At 37.4% G+C, this 25,100-nt stretch overlaps 1 protein-coding gene across 1 annotated transcript in view; it reads right to left on the bottom strand.

Annotated features, from left to right (window-relative positions):
* Positions 1 to 25,100, bottom strand: part of LOC124721684 (zinc finger protein castor homolog 1-like) — a 110,397-nt gene that overhangs the window by 22,618 nt on the left and 62,679 nt on the right. The window contains exons 5-18 of the mRNA XM_047246760.1: positions 24,410 to 24,626; positions 23,871 to 24,190; positions 23,451 to 23,649; positions 22,424 to 22,673; positions 21,877 to 22,030; positions 20,637 to 20,825; positions 20,456 to 20,470; positions 16,468 to 16,671; positions 16,064 to 16,311; positions 15,264 to 15,463; positions 13,756 to 13,899; positions 12,987 to 13,142; positions 9,345 to 9,475; positions 4,097 to 4,229 (exon numbers count right to left, since the gene is read on the bottom strand). Coding sequence (XP_047102716.1) covers positions 4,097 to 4,229; positions 9,345 to 9,475; positions 12,987 to 13,142; positions 13,756 to 13,899; positions 15,264 to 15,463; positions 16,064 to 16,311; positions 16,468 to 16,671; positions 20,456 to 20,470; positions 20,637 to 20,825; positions 21,877 to 22,030; positions 22,424 to 22,673; positions 23,451 to 23,649; positions 23,871 to 24,190; positions 24,410 to 24,626 — 2,560 coding nt within the window. The remainder of the gene's footprint in view (positions 1 to 4,096; positions 4,230 to 9,344; positions 9,476 to 12,986; positions 13,143 to 13,755; positions 13,900 to 15,263; positions 15,464 to 16,063; positions 16,312 to 16,467; positions 16,672 to 20,455; positions 20,471 to 20,636; positions 20,826 to 21,876; positions 22,031 to 22,423; positions 22,674 to 23,450; positions 23,650 to 23,870; positions 24,191 to 24,409; positions 24,627 to 25,100) is intronic.

The raw sequence follows: 25,100 nt of genomic DNA, 5'->3' as shown, positions 1-25,100 counted from the left end.
TATTTATGTGGATCAATTAAGATGCCACATAACTGGTGGCCCATGTGAGAACTTGCATGCCTTCACATGAATGTCATTTTTGACAAATGGCAGAAATACTCATGAACACAATGAATCATGAAAATGGGCTATTCCACACCATTTTTGACAAGATTAACAAGCTAGACGATGATACAAAATTTTGCAGCTTGCTCCCTTGGTGATTCTGAATATGAGCCCTACGCAGTACTAAAAGAAATAGCAGTAATTCTACAACACACTCACATCACAGCACAGTGAACATTTCTGGAGAGAGAGAAGAAGATGATAAGCCAGACTTAAAACTCAGCGAAGTACTCCCAATCCACAACTGTGTGGAATGAAGAGCTCCACAACAGAGCAATGACCACAGTTTAATGTGAGATATCCATGCATCAGTTTCAGCACTTCATCAGCACTCCGATCACAATTCGAAGCAACAAGCTATTCATCTGCTGGGTCCAGCAGTTCATCCACACTGCACTTAGAACTACGGGCCCTGCCATTTATACTCAGCCATGTGCAAACTTGGTCCACAGTAATAGAGGACATATTTTGGCAACATCAAGTAACCAATGATCATAAGAAATTTACTTTGGTGATAAGCAATTTGGACCAACAACCCATAGCATTGGTGTAGGACATTATACTGCATCCACCACCAGGGCTTACATAAAGGTAAAAATGAGTTGATTCCTCACTATGAGGAATCCACTGACCTCAAAGGCAGACGTGTAATATGTCATGACAAACATGGTGACAAGACACCATCAGAGTTGTGACCACATCTACAGAATTTAGTAGATGCTCCAGAGTTTCTGGCAATTTGGTACTACACATTTGGCAGTAACAACTACCAACACAAGTGGCAACAGTGTCGGCAATATGCCCTGATAAATCACTCCATAAATTGCTGCAGGTTCATGATAGAGTTACACAACACTCGAGTCACCTACAACAGTTGCAATGACAACACCAGCACAGTGGCTGGCCTGAGCTGACAGATGCCTACCGAGCTTACCCAAGGAGACAACTCCATGCTGTGCAGCTATCATGAAACAACACTTGCTGAAAGTTTCTGAGGAGATCCATAGCTCATGAATTACAATGGAGGCCCCGGTAGCACAGATGTGTATGAAGCAGCAACAACGGGGAACTGATAGACAAACCGAGGACCGGTTCGAGATGGCATAATCACCATGAAAACAATAATGACAGTGGGACAGCACCAGCAGGGTATACTGGCATCACAAACATTTGGACCAACACACAAGAAAGTGTACTTCACCATGAAGTTACTCAAGCAGCCAGTGCATTCATGGTAGCAGAGCAGTATCAGGGACTACAGGTCTCCCTGTTTGTGATGTATTTACACAAAATCAACACTGCATACATCTCTGAGGAACATATATCCACCTCCCTCAGACAATCTGTATCAGCCCCAGCTCATGATATAGTGGCTAGCGTTGCCGCCTATTGATCACGGGTTCCTGGGTTTGATTCCCGGCCAGGTCAGGGATTTTCTCTGCTTGGGATCTGGTTGTTTGTGTTGTCTGCATCATTTTTTCATCATTCGTGAAAGTAGTGGGTCTGGACTGTGTAAGGATTGGGAATTTGTAGGGGTACTGATAACTGGGCTGTTGAGTGCCCCACAAACCAAATATAATCATTTTAAATATATCCATATTATATGGATGTTGTTTGAGGTCTGCGACTGTATTATAAGATTATGTGAAATAATTTCATACTTCTGCAGTCACTTTTACTAATATTTTATTAGCACAATGCATTTCGGCAGCTTGCTGCCATCATCACGTGCATTATACAGTTACTTATACATCAGCTGATAGGTTATGTACATTAGATGTGTGTGCCAGTGGGGTTAAGAATTGAAAAATAAACTTGTGGAGAAGGATAAATCTGTTACAGTGTGTACATTATGTGAATAGCATGATTAGGTAATATATATTAATACGTTTACTTACATTTTTGTTGGTGATTTCATTTTCTGACACACAGAGCACAGTAACAGGTAAATCACGACTTAGCATTTTCATAAACGTCCGTTTACAACAAGAGTTTTAAAATCTAAGATAAACTACTTACAATTTCAAAGACTGTTTACAACTTTCAAGACAATTATAAAATCTAAGCTAAACTACTTACAATTTCAGACAGTAATATACATCTGTAATGAAGATGAAAAATTTTATCTAGATGCATTGGCAATATGGAGAATGTTACATGGATACTTAATGAAAACTATTCTGTCAATGACATTTATAGCAGATGATTTTATACATAAAGCTTGATTTTTTAGCACGAGTTTTGCGATCAAGGTGGTTAATATATATGTTGACAATAGTACCAGCTATGCTTGAGCCCATTGCAAGGCCTATATGTAGCATGTAGAGTTTATTATTAAATGTAAAATAGTTGTAGTTTAGTACCAGTTCAAGGAGGTCCATGAATTCATACATGAAATTAAAAAGAAACCCATGGCTTGCATATCTTTCACAGGAAAACTCTCCTACAAAATAGTAAACATTTACAGACCACACAACACACAACAATCTGCAACACACACTGAGACACCATATACACACATACAGACTGATAAACACTCACAATCAGGTATCTACAAAATAGTATGTAATACCTGCAGATCCCTTTATACAGGCCAAACTGGGAGAGATTTCCAAACAAGACATAATGAACATATAAATGCTTACCACATTAACAATTATAATAGATCAGCAATACCCACCCACATAAAAGATACAGGCTGCCCATTCCATGATATTGTGAATGATCTTCATATATTACATAAAAAGGATAAGGGACACTAAATGGAGTTATATGAAGAACTGGAAATCTTCATTCATGGCACAGCACATGGAGATGTATTATTAAATGATGAGCTTGAAAGTAATAATGTTAACTTCTTTAAAAACTTCTCCAACATTAAACGTTTATTTCATTGACAGAATAGTTTTCATTAAGTATCCATGTAACATTCTCCATATTGCTGATAAGTCTAGATAAAAGTTTGCATCTTCACTACAGGTGCACATTACTGTCTTTGAAATTGTAAGTAGTTTATCTTAGATTTTAAAATGCTTTGGAAAGTTGTAAACAGATGTTTATGAAAATGTTAAGTTGTGATTTACCTGTTACTGTGCTCTGTGTGCCAGAAAATGAAATCGTCAACAAAAGTGTAAGTAAATGTATTAATATACATAACCAAATTATGCTATTCACATTATGTACACACTGTAACAGATTTATCCTGCCACAAAGGTTTATTTTTCAGTTCTTAACCCCATTGGCACACACAGCTGATGTACATAACCTATCAGCTGATGTATAAGTAACTGTATAATGCTCCTGATGACGGCAGTATGCTGCCGAAATGCATTGTGCTAATAAAATATTGGTAAAAGTGACTACAACAGTATAAAATTATTCCATATAAATATCATCATCATCATCACAACCTGTTTCAATGCACACTTCAGAACTGCACTGTATCACACTTCCAGGACATTGACCAACACCGATGCACAACCAGCAGATACATCTGTCCTGCAGCTGGCAGTTCTGATGCCACCACAGGATCTGGCCCACACAACAGCCAATTGCCAGCTCAATTTCAAGCATCAAGACATTCACGATGTTCAACACTATGGGGGGAAGGCTGCATGGCAGTGATGCACTTTTTGTGCTTGTGTGTTATGAGATCAGTGGTTCTTTCATGTGACCTCTCTGATGTGCATTTTTATCTTTGCTGTCACTTGTAAGTTCTATGCGTTTTGCTGAATGCTCCTGTATTTTAACATTCACGAATAAAAGTTAATTTTGTACGTTCAGATGTTATGTGTAGTTATTTATGTGGATAAATTAAGGGGCCACATGGTCATGATAAGTACACACAATGTTTGTTCCATTAAGCATGGATAAAAAAAACTGATAATATTTAATTTAAAAATCAGAGTCAATTACATAAAGTCATGAAAGTAAATGAAAACAGCAGAATTATTTTAGCACTTTTATAATATTCCAGTGCTGTGAATATTACCTGAATTGATTCCCGAGTCACTACTTTCTTCATTGTTGTTGTCTTCTACTTCTTTCTTGATGACAGAGGGACTTAGTGCTCCCGAACTGTGCTTCGCTATGTGAGGTCGAAGTCTTTCCAGTTCAGAAAAGGCCTGATGCAAATAAAAATAACAATAATGAATTTCAGTTATTAATAAATTTATTAACAAATACTTCATTTGAATGTACATACACGCATCAAATAAACAAAAAATAAAATTGAAAATTCACCTGATTAGTGAAATAAGAGTATGTAAAACATATGTTATGTATGTATGTAGTGTGTTTAGGATTTAAGAGTATGTAGTTACATAATATAAATGTGCTGATAACTGCACTGTTTTGACAGAAATTGTTTTTTCCATTACCTTCAGCTCAAGTGGAAGAAACATGAGAACAATGGAGAACAACAAGTAAATAAATAACAAAAATACGAGGGCTATCCACAAAGTATATTAATTTTTGTTTGTTTCCGTTAGGGGCGGGGCTAGCATCGCCATCTTGGTGTCATGGCATTCCGCTGCTCAGTCAGCATCCTGCCGTGCAAGTGAGAGGTTCGTGCTGTACTCCGTTGAGTTACTGTGACAGTTTGAAATGTCAGCGTTAATTGAAAATGCCGCGAAGTGTGAAGTGCGTGCTGTACTAAGGTTTCTGACTGCAAAAAACTGTACACCGATAGAAATGTGTCGGCAGCTTTGTGAAGTGTATGGGGACAACATAACCACTGAAGGTGGAGTGCGTCAATGGGTCATAAAATTTAAAAATGGCTGAACCAACATGCACGACGAAGAGAGAAGTGGAAGACCCAGCATAGTGACTGCCGAACTTGTCGATAAAGTTGATGCCGCGGTCTGTGAAAACTGTAATTTCACAATAACGGAACTCTATGAGTTTTCCACAAATTTCACGAAGTTTGTTGCACGAAATCATTACCAAAAAGCTTGGTTACCACAAGTTTTGTGCAAGATGTATACCAAAAATCTTGACAGAGATTCACAAAAATCAGCGAATGGCTGCAGCGTTAATGTTTTTGGACGCTTACAAGAAAGATGGCGACTCATTACTCGATCGCATCATTACTGGTGGCGAAACATGGGTGAAGCATGTGAACTGCGAGACAAAATTGCAGTCAATGCAGTGGGGGCACACAAATTCCCCCTAAAAACCCAATAAATGCATGCAGACAATGTCAGCAAGGAAGGTGATGGCGACTGTCTTTTGGGACAGAAAAGGTGTGATTTTTGTGGATTTCCTGGAAAGAGGCACTACAATAAACTCTCAAAGGTATTGCCAAACTCTGCACAACTTCAGAAGAGCAATACAAAACAAGCGCAGGGGAAAGTTGGGCTCAAAGATCTTGCTGATTCACGACAACGCCCGGGCCCACACGGCAAATGCCACTCGTGAAGTTCTCGAATCTTTTAAGTGGGAGTTGTTTCCTCATCCGCCGTACAGTCCCGGCCTGGCACCGTGCGACTTCCACTTATTCCCAGCAATGAAGAAGTGGTTGGCTATGCAGCGTTTTGATGATAACGCACAGCTTCAAGAAGAGGTAACCACGTGGTTGAAGGTGCAGGCAGCCGAATTTTACGATGAAGGAATTTCCAAGCTCATCCATCACTACGATAAGTGCCTTCATTTAAATGGCAACTATGTCGAAGTAGTATTTAAGTGTGGCTTTCATCTGTATATAATAAAAAAATTTCCAATACTTTATTTATTTTTAATTCCAAAACATAATGTACTTTGTGGATAGCCCTCGTATAAAAAATAAAGATCAGATATCGATACTGTATCCTGTACCAGACACTGTCACGTATGGAATTAATGGTGTTTCTACATAGAAAACTCTGACTGGGAAAAGTGTGTACAGTGTGTTTCACAGTGTTCTTCTGAATTAAAAAATTATGTACTAGATAAGTGCTAAAATATTTCTCCATGGGTCTCTAAACTTTAAATTAAACAGGCACTCAGTTTTTGAGTACTAATGCAAAATGTATATACATGTGTCATGGTTCACAATTCAGGCTTCAACTCCATACTCAATTTCTTTCAACATTTTGGACAATGTGAACTCATGCACAGTGGGGACTGCTGTGAAGATGTGATCCTTTATTTTTGTCAACACACTTTTGCAATGGAAGGACGTATATTTTATGTTCTATTTGCCAGCATAGGAGAAAGCCAAGTTGCAAGATCTGCCTCCTGATGTCCATATCTTCATGTAATGATTAATATCATGTGCACAGGCTATCCAAGCTTGGGAAAGCTCAAAGAAGTGCAGATGTCATTTTATGAAAAGTGGTATTTATTCCTTAGGAGACATGTTAGTTGATATTTTTCTGAAAAAGAATAGCGATAAAGAAAATAATGAACTGGAAAAGATTATAAGAGATATGCAGCAGAGGCAACTACTCCAAACGTATTGCATGAAGAATGACACAGAAGTTGATCATTCCCAACTAGTGAATTTTACAATAAAAGTGTAAAAATACATACAAAAAACTGTTAATAATGATACGGATAACAATCACAGAAGACTCAACAAATGCTATGTTCTTCCTGATGTTGAAAAGAAGGAACATAACATTAGGCACAACTGAAAGTAGAGAACCACAGACTGGTAGGGACAATATTATTTGTTGTAAATGTGGTGCTGGGATTTAAATCTCTTTTACAAGACAGAATTCAATACCTGTGCCTTTTACTGTTGAGAATGTTTAACTCTTCTAATGCAATGGAAATTTTCTATGTGATTTACATCCAATTTTTCTTTTATTCTCACACATCTTACGTTCACATATGATTTCCTACCAGAATGAAAGGGTCATTTGTTCTCTCATTCCTCTTTAGTCCACAAAATTAGTTTCCTAAAACTAATATTTATGTGCACTATACATGCCTGGTATTATGAAGACAAATTCTGGGAGAGGACAATAAGCCTCTAAAATTTCTTAATAAATTAAAATAATCAGACTTTTCTAATTACAGCATAAAACTTCTATTCCACAATATTATTACAAGGTGCAAGCATGCATTGTCAGTTGAAGGAGGGTTCCAATGAACACGCAAATATTCCTATAAATACACTACTGGCCATTAAAATTGCTACACCATGAAGATGACGTGCTACAGACGTGAAATTCAACCAACAGGAAGAAGATGCTGTGATATGCAAATGATTAGCTTTTCACAGGATTCACGCAAGGTTGGCACCAGTGGCGACACCTACAACGTGCTGACATAAGGAAAGTTTCCAACTGATTTCTCATACACAAACAGCAGTTGACCGGCATTGCCTGGTGAAACATTGTTGTGATGCCTTGTGTAAGTAGGAGAAATGCATACCATCATATTTCCGACTTTGATAAAGGTCAGATTGTAGCCTATCGCAATTGTGGTTTATCATATAGCGACATTGCTGCTCGTGTTGGTCGAGATCCAATGACTGTTAGCAGAATATGGAATTGGTTTGTTCAGGAGGGTAATACGGAACACCGTGCTGGATCCCAACAGCCTCGTATCACTAGCAGTCGAGATGATAGGCATCTTATCTGCATGGTTGTAACGGATCGTGCAGCCATGTCTCGATCCCTGAGTCAACAGATGGGGACGTTTGCAAGACAACAACCATCTGCACAAACAGTAAGATGATGTTTGCAGGAGCATGGACTATCAGCTCGGAGACCATGGCTGCAGTTACCCTTGACGCTGCATCACAGACACCAGTGCCTGCGATGGTGTACTCAACAACGAACCTGTGTGCACGAATAGCAAAACGTCATTTTTTCAGATGAATCCAGGTTCTGTTTATAGCATCTTGATGGTCGCATCTGTATTTGGCGACATTGCAGTGAACGCACATTGGAAGCGTGTATTCGTTATCACCATACTGTCGTATCACCCGGCGTGATGCTATGGGGTGCCATTGGTTACACGTTTCGTTCACCTCTTGTTCGCATTGACGGCACTTTGAACAGTGGACATTACATTTCAGATGTGTTACGACCCGTGGCTCTACCCTTTATTCGATCCCTGCAAAACCCTACATTTCAGCAGGATAATGCATGACCGCATGTTGCAGGTCTTGTACGGGCCTTTCTGGATACAGAAAATGTTCGACTGCTGCCCTGGCCATCACATTCTCCAGATCTCTCACCAACTGAAAACGTCTGGTCAATGGTTGCTGAGCAACTGGCTTGTCACAATACACCAGTCACTACTCTTGATGAACTGTGGTATCATGTTGAAGCTGCAGGGGCAGCTGTACTTGTACACGCCATCCAAGCTCTGTTTGACTCAATGCCCAGTCGTATCAAGGCCTTTATTATGGCCAGAGGTGGTTGTTCTGGGTACTGATTTCTCAGGATCTATGCACCCAAATTGCGTGAAAATGTAATCACATGTCAGTTCTAGTATAATATATTTGTCCAATGAATATCTGTTTATCATCTGCATTTCTTCTTGGTGTAGCGATTTTAATGGCCAGTAGTGTAATTCAATATTGAATGATATTAGCAAATCATTTCCTCTCAGTCAGACAGATGATTTATATGTAGAAGTCACAACATGAAAGGGACAGATGAACTGTACTGATTCTTTATTGAAGGGTTATGGACCCACAAGTAGGTTCTTGAAGAAAAACAAAGTGCAGCCATGAAAGCTTTTATTTCATATCACCCTAGTTGTGCACGAACACAAGTGCAATCTAAGAGCAAACTAAGAAAATATAAAGGCTTGAGAACTCAGTGTGATAAGTGTAAAGACCAAAATAATTTACTATTCAGCTTCTGACATCTGTAGTGATGCTGATGTGAATCCATCAAAAATTATGTGATAGAATGAAAAATTTAAAAACAAATGATTTCAACTAATAAATGACACTGGTCACTTACACAACTTGATTGGACAGATTCAAAGGGTTAGATGGCACTACATCCTGAAATGGCACCCAAGATATAATATTTTTCAGAAGCTACGCACAGAAAACAGCTAAACATTCTGAATAATGAGTGTCTCTTCTTTGTCATTTAAAGGTGTTCGTAACTTTTGGGAGAGATGTGATTCATGATTTTTCTCTTTTTTTAGGATGGACTATGTCAAAGGCAAATAATCAAGTACTGTGTGGGACACTGAGTTACCTGATTGCATGCATTGCAATGATAGTGTTCCTTTCTTTTCAGCTTACAGAATGGCCGACTACATGATTTTTCAGGACCGTAACGTACATGCCGCTCTGGAAGCATCCAGTCAGGACGAGGTGGCGATTCCTGCATAATCTGTGGCTGCTGCAGAAGTCTTGTCAGTGACTGCTGCGCTGATGTATCAGCTCCAAAGCAGGGTTCACCCTTTGTAGTATCTGTTGACAGAGTGTACAGTCAATAATCAATACTTAACTTGTAAACAGAAAAAAATAATTTCTGTAAAGTGAGTAGTTTTCACTGCATTAATCTAATCTATAATGATAAATATTTAATTTTTTAAGTCTCTGCAGGCAATCCAATAAGCATTTTTCTTGATGAAAAATTTTAAATATCTTAAAAGCTACAGACCAAATCTTTGCTAAGGACTACATCTTTTATTCAGTATATGATGCATTATTTCAGTGACTCAATTTTTACCTATAACTACAAATATACTCTGTGTTCCCTTCTTTTTACACTAAATGTAGTTTTATATTTTTGCACAACATGCTATATATGGCAAAATTATTTACAACATTAAGTACTTTTGGTTGGAACACCATCACTGCGTCAATCATTCCCCGTTTCAATATTACTTTCATCATTGATACACACTTTACAACAATGCAAAAATATTTAAGTCATGAATTTCTTCAACAACATTCTTCAGATTAATAACGGTTCTCTTACTCCTTTCCAGAAAATCCACTGCAATGGATTCTTTGATAAGCTGCTATCATTAAAGACTTGCCATAAGCAATTTCCATACCACATTTTGACCATTCTTTTTGTGAAAATAATATAGCTACTTTTATTTGGGAATGGTATGAACTATTACATATTGTCTCAACACACAATGGAAATAACAGTAGTTCCTAATGAAAAAACTATTGGCCCAACTTAAAAAAGCAAGCCATACTCTTCAAAGGGATTGATGGACTGTAATATAATATTCTGCAACTAATGATTTGGTTTTTCTACTATCCAGTTTATGTTACTTTGAGCCTGTGCAACAATTCTGAACACAGGGCTAGAAAAGCACATCCCTAGTTAATTATATGATACTATTTCTCTCTTCATATCAACTACAGTGTCATTCTAGTTCATTATATGTAGTAGACAAGTAATACCTGTATCTTCTGTCTACCATACACTACAATAATTTTTGAATGTGGGGTACTACAAAGGCTCCCTATGTCAGTAATCAAAACTAGAATTATGGTCATCACTATAAAATGTTGTGAAGACAACTTTTTTCTCGTTCTGCACAGAATCACTGGACACTAAAAAATACACAGCAGACATACATCATCATTCAACCAGACTACAAGATAAAGTAAAAAGCATATGTAAAGGCTACAAGATGAGGTAGAAAGCTTATGTAAAGGCTACAAGGTGAGGTAAAAAGCATACGTAAAGAGAAAATAATATAGAAAACACAGACGTAAAACCGGAAATGTATGTAACACCACAATGGAAAAAAATAAAAGCTCAGAGCATGCAGAAGCATTGGGACATAAAATATGTTTTAGTTATACTTTTAACATTATCCTGGGACCAGAGAGTGACACTCAACCTAAACAGTCTTAATAAATTTTCTTGGAGCCCAGAGTACGCACATTGTGTATGCAGAATCCATAAAATGCAGTTCACAACTTACTGTCTGCCTGTCACAACATTCACACATCACAGATAAATTACCAAGCATATTTTTTTGAGATTAGGTTTCTGTAAAAAGTTTATTGTTCAATTTTTCTTTTTATTATTATTATTATTATTATTATTATTATTATTATTATTATTATTTCAGTCCAATATTGAAAGTTGGGATGGATACAGCAATGAATTTACTCAATGAAATATCTTCTTACAATTTACAAAGGTTGATGTAAGACATTTATGCAAGTTGAATTTGCTGTCAACTGCAATGTAAATGTTGTGATTTGATGGCTACAAAACTAAAGTTAATACTAAATGATAGTACAATTTTGACAAAGTAATGAGTTTTACTGATGAGTTTTACACATCATGTTCCATAGGTCCCATCTTGTCAGAAAATCCCCAGAAACATCGAATGGGCGCAAGTATAATTACTACAGGAATAAAGCCCTGGGAGACTAATCTAATAGATTACATTGATGACAGCCACAAAACATTAGTGACCTATGTGACATCTCACAGCCATTTATCACACTCCATGATTTAAAAGGGTACAAATTAGTGCATTGCATGATAAGAAGCAAAAGGCAGCTGTTTTTCTCATTATATGACTCAGGTGTTACTTCATTTCCTGCAACATAGTTATAAATTGTGTGATAAATGTTGAAGATCAATAGCACGTTCAAAATCCAAAGACAGTAATTCACTGAAGAAACGACTGGTAAGATATCATTTTAATTTAGTTTTGATTTTTCAGAGATTCCTATTTTTCCAAATAAGGAACAGTGCTTTGTATTCCACACAGGGTCACAGTAACCACATGGAAATTATAATTCATAAATTGTTCAATATGTGTTTGTGTTCCCAGGTTCTCCTACTACAAGCCTTTGCATGAGCTTTGGCCTCTGATTTTCAAAGCATCAGACTGATATTTACACAGTGAGCCTCAGCCGCTTTAAAGTGTTCCAGGTATCAAATGTTTCTAAACTGTATTATCAGCGTACTATCACTGATGCAGTAATTCAATCTGGTGGGCATGTGTGCACTTCTGAAATATTATAGTTAATTTTTGGCTCATGCAATTACATTGCTGAGCAGTTAGTCAACAAATAGCGCTGCTTAGAATCGAAGGTGAGTAACATAAAAATAAAAAGTGGTATAATATATACATTTACTTTACCTATAAATTAATGGAAATATTTGAATAGTCTTGGCAGCAAATGTGATACAGTGTCAAATGTCACCAGTGATGAATGGGGAATTCTCAGCGTGTAAGAGAACATGAACTACTGACTGTAAATGTAAACTTCCAAATAATATTCAACCCATTTATTAATTTAATCAAATGTTCACATTACTTGAACAACTCCAGCAGACTCTCTTCCAGTATATGGAAGCATCAATCATAAAAGTATATAAAACAGACACAGACCTGGTTTTGCATTTCTGAATGTGCTATTCCAATCATGGGGCATCAATTAATTCACATAATCTGAGGCTCATTAAACAAAAAAATATTATTTGTCATTCTACAAAAATTTGCTACAACAATGACGAAGCAGTTATCAGAACCCACATGACAATTAGTAAAGTCTTGTCTTATATTATATGGAGAGTATAGCTTCCTGTGGTAGAGCACAAAACATTCTAGGAAAACTCACTGAAAATGGCATAACTTTGTGTGATTTGCTAACATGCTATTCAGGTGAATTCAACTTGTCTTTCAATATATGAACACAAAGTTGGATAGGTTAATGAGATATGCATTCTCATATTGTGTTAAGAGTAAAAACAATTGGTTTGCCCAATAACAAAGATAAAAGAAGACTCTCAAGCATGAACACAGCACAGGAAAGATTTCAAGGGGTGAGATGGATAATACGGGGACTATGGAATATTTAGAACAAAAAAGTTTTTGTCACTGTTAATGTCCATATGGCTCATATCCTGGGGCAATATTTAGTGCAAATGTCAGTCAAAACTGTTAGGCATGGGCATGCTAGGAAGGGATGGGAGAGTGGCACCCACCTGGCACACTGATGGTCCTGGCGGATGCAGATGCTGGAGGGGACGAGGGACACGTGCCCCAGGATGATTTCGGAACACCCCCCTTCCCCCCCGCACCCGCAACCGGCTCGCACGAAAACGCAGAGAGCGGGTAAAAAGTCCCAGAAGCCTTCACCACTGGAGAGAAACCAAAACCGAGGCAAACAGATAACACAAGTATATATTTTAAACAGACTCTTATCAAAAATTGTATTACACCACAAAAGTCAACAATACTTCCAAAACCACCAATTGCAAGCAAATGCAAGTCTACAGATGACAAATTCTGTAACTGGAAATAATCAATCCAAATACTTTGTGAGGCATGCAGTTTAACTCACCTAAGTCATACCTATCAATGATCACAGGAACAAAATGACATTGTTAAGGCAAAACGAAAGTGCTGCATTGGGTGACTTACTGTTAATGTTAGTTGTGCAAAAGAACTGTAATTCATAGAGAGGATCAGTGTAATAATAAAAAAATTTAAATTGTACATGCTGCTTTAAATATAGTAGCAGGGAGATTTTAACCTGTAAATACTATACCCCTTTCTCTACAAAATATTATTTGCATAGTTTTAATAAAAAAATAAACTGACTGTGAAAGGACCTCAAAACACTCATACAGTCCTGAAATCAACTACATATTCCCTTCCCAGGCAACAAATTTTTGCAACCAATAATCAGTTATAATGAATTACTATTTTCATACCGAAGAACTAATTTCAGGTTTGTCTTTCAAACTATACCTGTAGTTCTGTTCAAAGATGTTTCTGGAGAAGACACTGTGAGAGCAGATGTCTGTGTCACAGCTGGCTCTACAGGTGAGCTGCAGTTCACAGGGACTGTGTTCTCATTGACAACCTCCGACTTTATGTGCACTGGTGACATACCTAGCAGGAATGAGAATTAAATATAGTGTCACAGCACTGTTCAACATGCAACAAGGAACAGATTACAAATCTTCAGACAGTATGAATGTAAAGATTATTACAATTTTCTTGATCACTCATATACCATGAACAGTTATTTTCAGTCATAAATCAAGAACTGTCTGTTATTGCATTTTTTAAAAGATTTTTAGTTTAAATGAAAACTAGGAAATTTAGATGTTAATGTCATTGGTCAGCTGAAAAGAGTGTGATATTCTACTAATATAATCAGTATCAAGGCAGTGCCATTTCTGACCACAGTGCCTAGTGGCCAACTGATGTATTGTCAAATATTTAACCAGCTACTAAATCTCAGTCACTAACTTTGAGGATCAATTAGAGCTTGACTTCATACAGCAGAGCAAAAAATGGTAAGAGCACAAATCTGTACATTCTACAGTTATTCAAAAAACTTCTTAGAATTGTCAGTGGAAAATCAAATGAAATATTTATAGTAAAGTTTAGAACGAAATGAGGAGAAACTGAACAGAACTAATTTTGAAACTCTCTAATTTTTGTGAGGTATTTTTCACTTTTGTTTGTGCAAGTTATCTTCAGAGGAGCCTTACTGAAAAATGCTTCAAATAAAGACTAAATTTTCACTTTAAACTGGTCTGCTGAGAGCTCATAGTATAGAAAAATGACTAGTTATATATTAGTGCATTATTTATACACCATTATGTGTGGTTTATTACTCGTCCAAGTTTCTACACGCTAAACTTTCACTCATTTATGCCATGGGTCATTTTTGCTAAGTGTTGCTTATTGCACACAGTAGATTACTTCCCCCCCCCCCCCCCCACACACACACACACACACACACACATTCCTTCCCTCACCAGGAATAAAAAGCTTCACAAACCAAACTTTTATCTGGCCCTGCCAAACAAGCAGACACATGAATTTAGCATTAGTTTGAATAAATCTACATGTACTGGATATTGACCACTAGCAGGTGTACCTACAGTTGTGAAATCACAAAACTATTTTGTAATTCATCATAAAACTAATGGGAATCACGTCGCCCCCCCCCCCCCCCCTTCATCCTCAAGTAACATCCTTTGTACACTTTTGCATGCTGTATCAATTGTTTTCCTATCAGTTTTTCCCGTGATAATGCCATCAGCTATGTAAAGGAGAGATTAGTGTTTGTTACAGGTGACTGAGAAAAGAAATAGTTTGAAATGTATAACAAGCAAGGAAATAATACATACATAATGTTCTAGGTGTACATGTCACATTAAATTTGAACAAGATTCCAAGCAAGAAATCTAAGTGTGGAGCTCAGCAGTCTCCAAGAACTTTCAGGTAATAACAACACTTACCACTTTCACTGGTCTTCACTAGGTTCTGTACAGATAGAGATGACTCACAATTGTTCTTCTGAGTACCTTCAGGTTCTGCTTCCCCATTCCCTGCTTCCTCAGAACGGTGTTTCTTCTCATGTACAGCCATTGTTGAATAACGTACAAAGGAATAGCCACAGCCAGGTCTCATACAGTGAAAATGACGGTTGACCCTGTTGCTATTGGCAAGAAATAAACACATTATTTTGAAACAAAGCAATACTCTTAAGTTGTAGTCAAACAACTCACTCAGCAAGTAACACATAGTGAAGCTAAATGTGGTGCTTTTTATGTTTCTGTTTTCATTCCATATCAAACAAAAATAAATAATTTTCCATTAAAATTATGATTATAAAATTAAATTTTAATTTAGAAATATTTTTCTTTCCATGTAAACTATTTTGATTGAACTTATTTTTTATTTGTAATGTGCAACTATATTTGTGACTTCCTTAAATCATGCGATTTCTATGAGATGAAGATAGCTTCCTTACTCAAGCTTAAAATCACACAATACTAATTAAATACTGAATAGAGACAATAATAAGTACTTGATTGAAGAATACAATTCTGTTGTAATGTGGTAAGTCATGCATGTCACTAAATACCTTATTGATTTGAGGCTTTAAACTACAACTCATTAGAATCAAGATACCTTGAAGCTATTTCTTCATACATTTTGGATATATTGATACCCTTCTGTCAGAAACTTGTAACTGATTAACTTTATGACACAGACTGTCATATTTCTGTAAATGCTAAAATTCTCATAAACTTACCTATGGCAAGAAGGCAGGCGACAGTCCACAGTTCTGTCAAAGAATAGAAAACCTTCCATAATATCAATGTTATCATGAAAGTCTTTGGAGTGCATTATCAGAATGTCTTCACGGTCTGTTACATAGAAGCACCTGGGTTGACTGCAGTGAAAATGCTGAGCCCTTGTATTGAATGGACAAAGGGCATCAGGACAGGGAGACCCTTCAGCATATGAGAAGAACCCTTCTTGCAGCAAATCAAGCCTCTGCTAGAAGGAAAACACAGTGTTACTCCCATTTTGATACTGATACACACACATATAACTACAAATTTCTGAGAAGGTTCTAGCTTCATTTACTCCTTGTATAATGATTACAGATATTGTACACACAAACACACAGTACAAATAAAACAATGGACTCACGGGTGTTGAACTCTTTGAGCTCTCATCTGGACTGCTAGGAGATGTAGCAATATTTGCATTGACTTGTTCAGCAGTTAATACTGTGAAATTTGGTTGCTGAGTGCCATATCCTGGCATTGTAGGGGTAGTAGATGGCTTTGGCAACTTGAAGCTAGTAAAAATGGCTTGTGGTGAGTCCATCACAGAGCCAGGAGCCATGGGAAACTGCAATGAAATAAGTAACTTAATGTAATTTATATGAAAAAATAGCATGCTGCAAGAGAGTAATATTCTCAAACCAAAATTGAAAATTTCTAATACAAATAATTTAAATGAATATGCTTTCTTTGGTAAAACAGGAGACATCTGGAGATGCTATTGCAGTTCTAATATTGTACATTAGGAATGACCAGGTTGATGGCACTGCTGTAACATTTCTTAGTCTTGTCCTCTACTTGGCTTTTCAGCTAACATGAAAAAATGCACTCATGGGTGCTGAACTCTTTGGATTCTCCCTCTCTTTTATTATCTCTCCCTCTCTTACATTATCTCCAATGGGCTTCCAAGAGTAAGGTGAGAATTTCTAAGCCAATCAATGAAAATTGTACATAAAATATCCACATATGTCATAGGAATAAGTCATAGAGTGAATGTTCCAACAAATTATACTTCCAACCCCTCAAGTTTTCCCAATCCTATCGGATCTCTTTTAACTAGTACACAGTCCTCGTCTAGCATATTACTTGTAGTAGCACTAGATATTGTTTTGGCATCTACATGGTTATCAATAACAAGAAATCTTCTTGCATCCAAGAAAACACTTGTCAGACAAAATCAGGTTTGCTTTTCTGCAGGACCACTGACTTAAAACTCATTGCTTCCATTTCCCTTTCACTTACAGTTACAAAATGGTAGACAAATGTCTTATTCACAGTAGAAAATTTAGTTCTTTCTAAAATGTTCAAACATTGATGATAAAGTCAGTTCCACATTGACTTTTTGTCAGCATTCAACAAATGCAGTACCCATGTTTCACAAATTTCTCTTGTAACTAATTATTCACACAAATTGCATTTTACTCTTTCTTCTGATATGCCTATGGCTGTCAGCTATTTAACTGCAGCTTTAATGTATGTAGCGTCATGTTGCACCATTTCTTGATGCTTTCAAGAGTAGAAGCAGTTTTGGGATCATCTCCAAGAAAACTGAAACAGTTTCATAACTGCTAAAGGTGAAGAAGCAGACTTCTTATAAACCTTAACCAATATATTATTAATTTCCATGGACATTAAACTAACATTTGACTAACATATAACTATTTTTAAAAGTTGTTCAAATGCAACTACTTCTTTGCAGATCTGACTTAAATTATTGTGCACTTGTACCAACATAGGAAAAATGTAGTTACATTGTTATCAACACCATCTCTTTGTTAGGCCAAGAATTTTAATGTTGCCCTCATGATATGTCAACATGTGACATGTGAACACCTTTTGTAGATAGTGAAAATCAAAGCTACAAAAATTTAAGTTTTATTATACGTCCACAGCTAACCAAAGTACATCATCGCTTGTGACTCAGGGCCCATTTATTAGTTTCTTGACTTCCCACCTAATCTTTTCCCTACAATCCTAAATCCTGAAATTCTGCCTCATGCACAGTGCCACCTTTTTTCCATTACAGATTTTATCACCTTTTCTAGGCTGTCATGATATACTATCATACTTAAAACATCCCCAGCATTTCTGGACCTTTTATTACTGCTAACTTTGTCTGATGAAAATTAAAAGTCACTTTCCCAACAGTAGACTGAAAAATGTAGTGTTTATTCTCAACTTAAGACTGAAAATTTCTTTACATAAATTATCTAATATTGCACCTTTTAATACATTACATGACCTACGATAAGTTTTTAATCATTTGTAACAAGCAACTTGCAATAGATATCCACTGTTTTACTTTCGTACAAAGTGATAATCACAGAGCCTTAAAACTACAATACATGGTGTTTACTTTAAAATTCACAGATATTATTTCATTCTCACTATTTTAAACAAGATACTTCATGCAGTCAGGTAAGTACAACATCAAACAAAGTATCGTTCATTAGAGGCTGAAAGTGTCAAAAATGAACCAGGAAATTACATGCACCTTATTAGTGAACCACAATCAGAAACATTAGTTTCACTATCACTGGTACAGTTAAATTTGCTATATAATGCCTGAAGGACATGGTTTGAGAATAAGACAGATTTGGTAGCTGTGCTGTTGCCTGATCTTTTCTTAGACAGATAAGTCATGGAGTTTTCTGAAAACAAAACTGTTTTGGAAATTAAATCCCACAGCCAGTCAAATAATTAAAAGGTATGGCAAGAAACATATACACTCCTGGAAATTGAAATAAGAACACCGTGAATTCATTGTCCCAGGAAGGGAAAATTTTATTGACACATTCCTGGGGTCAGATACATCACATGATCACACTGACAGAACCACAGGCACATAGGCACAGGCAACAGAGCATGCACAATGTCGGCACTAGTACAGTGTATATCCACCTTTCGCAGCAATGCAGGCTGCTATTCTCCCATGGAGACGATCGTAGAGATGCTGGATGTAGTCCTGTGGAACGGCTTGCCATGCCATTTCCACCTGGCGCCTCGGTTGGACCAGCGTTCGTGCTGGACGTGCAGACTGCGTGAGACGACGCTTCATCCAGTCCCAAACATGCTCAATGGGGGACAGATCCGGAGATCTTGCTGGCCATGGTGGTTGACTTACACCTTCTAGAGCACGTTGGGTGGCTGTTGGAACAGCAAGTTCCCTTGCCGGTCTAGGAATGGTAGAACGATGGGTTCGATGACGGTTTGGATGTACCGTGCACTATTCAGTGTCCCCTCGACGATCACCAGTGGTGTACGGCCAGTATAGGACATCGCTCCCCACACCATGATGCCGGGTGTTGGCCCTGTGTGCCTCGGTCGTATGCAGTCCTGATTGTGGCGCTCACCTGCACGGCGCCAAACACGCATACGACCATCATTGGCACCAAGGCAGAAGCGACTCTCATCGCTGAAGACGACACGTCTCCATTCGTCCTTCCATTCATGCCTGTCGCGACACCACTGGAGGCGGGCTGCACGATGTTGGGGCGTGAGCGGAAGACGGCCTAACGGTGTGCGGGACCGTAGCCCAGCTTCATGGAGACGGTTGCGAATGGTCCTCGCCGATACCCCAGGAGCAACAGTGTCCCTAATTTGCTGGGAAGTGGCGGTGCGGTCCCCTACGGCACTGCGTAGGATCCTACGGTCTTGGCGTGCATCCGTGCGTCGCTGCGGTCCGGTCCCAGGTCGACGGGCACGTGCACCTTCCGCCGACCACTGGCGACAACATCGATGTACTGTGGAGACCTCACGCCCCACGTGTTGAGCAATTCGGCGGTACGTCCACCCGGCCTCCCGCATGCCCACTATACGCCCTCGCTCAAAGTCCGTCAACTGCACATACGGTTCACGTCCATGCTGTCGCGGCATGCTACCAGTGTTAAAGACTGCGATGGAGCTCCGTATGCCACGGCAAACTGGCTGACACTGACGGCGGCGGTGCACAAATGCTGTGCAGCTAGCGCCATTCGACGGCCAACACCGCGGTTCCTGGTGTGTCCGCTGTGCCGTGCGTGTGATCATTGCTTGTACAGCCCTCTCGCAGTGTCCGGAGCAAGTATGGTGGGTCTGACACACCGGTGTCAATGTGTTCTTTTTTCCATTTCCAGGAGTGTATTTTGTGAGTGCCATTTACATGCAGATGTAAGAAATTTAGTTACTTTGTTGCTTAAATGCAGACAGAATACTAGAAGTACATTTGTTACTTCAGGCAGAATTTTAATAGTGACTTTACATCGATGAGGCAGGTACAACTACCATGCAGTGCAAAAATACAGAAAAAATTAAATGTAGTAAATCAGTGTTAATTAATATTTATGAAATTTAAAATATGAGATGAAACTTACATAGTCATTCCACACCTGAAAAGGAAGGGAGAAGAAAATTTTACTCACTTACTAAATTACAAAATGTTATTGACTTAACAAGTTTGTATCCCAAACATTAATATACTACATTAATTCTATCTTAAGTAACTACAATTATTTACTATTAAACATAACAAACAACGTATTAAATATCACTAACCTCAATGACTCTGTTTTTTGGTGGCCTTCCTCTCTTTCTGCGGAACATGCCATCAATGGATGTAGCCAGATGTGTCATTGTAAGAGGGTCTTTCGTCAGGCTTAATTTGCGAGAATATTCATGCATTTTGTAATGATCTAACCGACGGAAAGGTTTATCTGATGGAAGAATGATTTCACGGCAATTGTCCTGGAATTTAACAAAATAAAAATATCATTAGAAATACCCCGCTTCATTGACTGTAATAAAGTGTCTTTTGTCACAGTGTGCATGACACAGAAGAAGATATACAGGAATATATCCAATACTTAATAAATATATTACCTAACAAAAATACATTTATAAAGTAAAATTGCTCAGGACATAATTTAAGTTCCAAAACAGGATGATTATAATGAAAAATGAGAATTGTATATTACACAAAGCTTTTACAATACTGAGTAATTTTTAAATTAACTGTATGTTCTTGAGGCACATATAACCGTTAGTCTGAGTCCCTCTAACCATTCTGGAGAGTCCTGAGAAAAAAAGGTAATGTTTTTAGTCAATTAATCATGGAGAATCTACTGGCTGTAATACAGCCTATTTAAAAGTTATAACAAACACATGTATTGAAGCCCGATCAGAATGAATGTGTGATGACTGTGCTCAGCCAAAGAATTATAACTGGACAGTTTACAGAATGTTATCACAACTGCAATTAATAGAACAATTTATTTGTGTTGAGGGGTACCAAAGAACATATGACAGAGTCACTGAGGATAAAATAGGGAGTTCCAACAGGAAGTACCTTGCACAACAGTTCATTAATAACAAAAAATTGTGTCAGAAGATTTACTAGTATTAAAAAACTGGAGATTTCACTGAATATTCAATGTTGTTTAACCAAGTGAGACACACACACACACACACACACACACACACGCACACACACACACACAGAGAGAGAGAGAGAGAGAGAGAGAGAGAGAGAGAGAGAGAGAGAGAGAGAGAGAGAGAGAGTTGTCCTCTAATCCTTCAGCGTGACTTGGGTGAATTGTGATACTGACTGAGGTGAGTATAATGGGGAATTGTAAGAAGCATAGGTTAGAAGAGAGTTAAATAGGACAGGAGGATGCCACGAAAAATTTTTATCAATGCAGGGATGTTGGCATGCTCCAATGCAAAAGCACAGAAGACAGGATTGGGGATTACTATGAGGGACATTGGGATAAAGGGTTAGAGAGAAAACCTGACTTACCCATGTGCAGTGGTAATGTTTGTCCTTGCCCTTATATGGGCATTCTTCTTCACATTGACAGTCATTTCCACTTTCCACAGTAATATAGAAAGCTTCACTAACTTGCTCTTGTTGTTCATGGTTACGTGCGTGTTCACGGACTCCTTCCATTGACCTGAGTTGACAATTTCAAATTATCAGAAGTATTCCAAATAACAATTAGGACATGACAAGTACATTAGTTTAGAATCTGTAGCCTTTACACACATGCACACAAATGCGTGTGCACGCACGTCCACACATACACACACACACGCGCGCGCGCACACACACACACACACACACACACACACACACACACACACACTTGTCATTATGAAGTTCTTGCCTATACAATGAATTATGAGGTTTAAAGTAGTAATGTAATAAGAGTAAAAAATGTTGGCTTTATTCATTAACATCATCTGCTACTAAAAGGTACATAGATTTGAAGCAAAATTAGCAAAAATATGCATATTTCCTGAAACATTAATGTAGTATGACAAGTTTACAGAACAGTATCCCCTACCTGAAGCTCATTTCACACCCTTCAGCAACACAGTGGAAATGTTCTTTAAAAATATTTTCACACTGACCACCACCAATGCATTTCTCATTTGGACCATAATGTGCAAGATATTTTTGCCAGAAGTCTTCATTTGGCCATGTACCCTGACTGGACAAAGATTCACTACTAAGATCCATCGCATTTGCTTGCTCCTGAGAGGACATACTGTAGTGCCCTGGAGTTGAAGGCAAACCTGCTGTACTTTCAATACCTGTTAAAACATATGATGGTTTTAAAAAAATTGTAGGAAGTCAGCATGAAAAGGATTCATAAACAACAATTTCATTAAAAAATTCTTGTATTGCAACAAATACTCTTAAGTGAGTAATGTTCTGCATCTTTTTATGGAATCCAACAGTTTTAAAAATTCGTACGTCATACATGACAACTTAATCACAGGTAAATAAATTAGCCAAAAACAAAGAATAAAAACTGTGTTAGGTGAATCAGACATTCTCTACAATACAACTAATACAGTGAAAGCATAAGTAATTTTGATTGAAGTTGCTGTAGATGACACTGGCATGTACATAAAAACACTTACATAACAAAATGAACAGAAGGATGTCTCTGCACCCTTCATAAGCTTTTATAATTATTTGGAGTGATGTAATTTTTCTCGGTATGTTGTTATGAATTTAAAAAAAAAAAAATCTTCCTGTTTTTAGTGTACTATATGAAATTCTTGTGAATTATTTTGGAATTGTTACATAGTGTTATAAACAAAACTAAAAGCAGTGTTCTCTTTCTTTTAGGAACTATGAATACCATACCCATCATAAGGAGCTGAATAGTTTGTCAGTCTTTGATGACACAGGTAGGTGTGTGTGTGTGTGTGCGTGTGTGTGTGTGTGTGTGTGTGTGTGTGTGTGTGTGTGTGTTCTGCAAGTTCTTGTAATTTATGTAACTCATGCCACATGAAAGCATTAAACATTAGATGCACTGAAAAAATATATCCAAGAAGCAAGTTAGTAATACGTGTGCTTACCTTGTGATGGTGTGCTACTGTATTTGCTTGGAGGTGTAGCAGCAACAGAGACTGGTGTGATTCTCCCACTATCACTGGAACCAGTATCACCATTACCCTGCGCCTGACAAATACCACTGTCAACTGTCACTGAACTTGGTCCTTGCTGTATTACAGAGGTCTGAATTGAGGCCACAGGTGATTCAGAAGGTTGTGTCAGCTGAAACAATGTATGTAATGGAAACAGGTGAAAATAATTCTTCGTAATGTAACAGGTGCTAGGTAAACAATACTTAGAAAACACAAAATAATTTTGGTCAAATGTAACACCACTAATCTCCAACATTGCTACATTGAACTTGAATTACAGTTACTAATATAATATTCAAAGTCTCCTTGATCCACACCACAATCAAAAATTTTATCAAATTAAAATATTACCTGGTCACTGAAGGCATGAATGAAAGATGGACTAAGATGTTGTGCCTGCTGACCCTCACTAAATGTTTTTATCATGCTTTGGGCCAACTTAAATTTACGGTAAGCCATTTCTGAATCCTGGCGCTCATGTTTACGCTTGTGACTGAACAGCTGTCCACTGGAGTGCAACACATAGTTACATCCTGCACGAATGCAGTGAATATGGTTGCAAACCCTCGAGAAACGACAGCTCTCAAATGGGCAGTTTTCATTCTTCATAAACTTTTTGAAACCATCTCTGCTCAGTTGCTCATCTTTTATATGATATGTTTTGTGTTTCTCTACAATAAAATACAGTTTTTTGTGAAAAAATATATCATAAAAAAACACAACAATATAGAATTTTTTAATACAATAAGTTACTTATATGTAACTCAGCTGATTTTAATGTGAAAGTAATGATTTGCATAGGAAGAGACAAAGAGTGGTAATGCTTTTAGATGTAATAAACAGAAGTAAATTCACTATAACAATTATAAGGGTGGTTTTCTAATAATTACCCATATCAGCTTTATTTTTGAAAGTGTATTTGCAGTTATCACGCCTGCAATGGAAGTGTGTTGTTCTCTGTCCAAAGAAGGTGCAATACACAGCACCACATTCTTCAGTTGCACGGAACCTCTGGAAACCCTCTTGTATAATAGCAGAATCTTTTCTATGATAATTGGCATGCATCTGCACATCAGATGTACTGATATAGACTTTGTCACAGCCCTCCTGGAAGAGAATTAAACACACATCTATTGTCACATGTTCTTTTTCCTCTCTTCATATAGTAACCAATATTAGATACTTATGTCAGAACAGGAAAGGATTCTTAATTAAAAGGATAAACTTGAGAATTATAAAGGAAGAAACTTCATTTTTCAGTCTTTTAAAAATTTGATAGTTTTTAAGGAATTTAAAATCATAATGATGGCTTATGTGTCACCAAGAAAAATAGCAAAATTAATTACAAGTATTTTTAAAATGTATTAAATGAGTATCTGTTGTGTCTATCTGAGAAATACTCATAATTTTTATAAGACAAAAAAGCATAAAAAAACTAAATAATTATTTATTAGAAATTTCCACACACATGGGTGAATCATGAAATAATCAAACTGGAGGTTTGTTGAACCCAGAGTGTTCTACAGGAGACAATCTGCTTCCATCTTCCTAACCATTAGTACCAGATCACCAATGCAGTTT

Source organism: Schistocerca piceifrons, chromosome X (assembly GCF_021461385.2).
Source record: "Schistocerca piceifrons isolate TAMUIC-IGC-003096 chromosome X, iqSchPice1.1, whole genome shotgun sequence".
Lineage (NCBI taxonomy): Eukaryota > Metazoa > Arthropoda > Insecta > Orthoptera > Acrididae > Schistocerca > Schistocerca piceifrons.
Note: the sequence above shows the minus strand (reverse complement) of the source record. Positions and strands in the feature narration are given on the sequence as shown.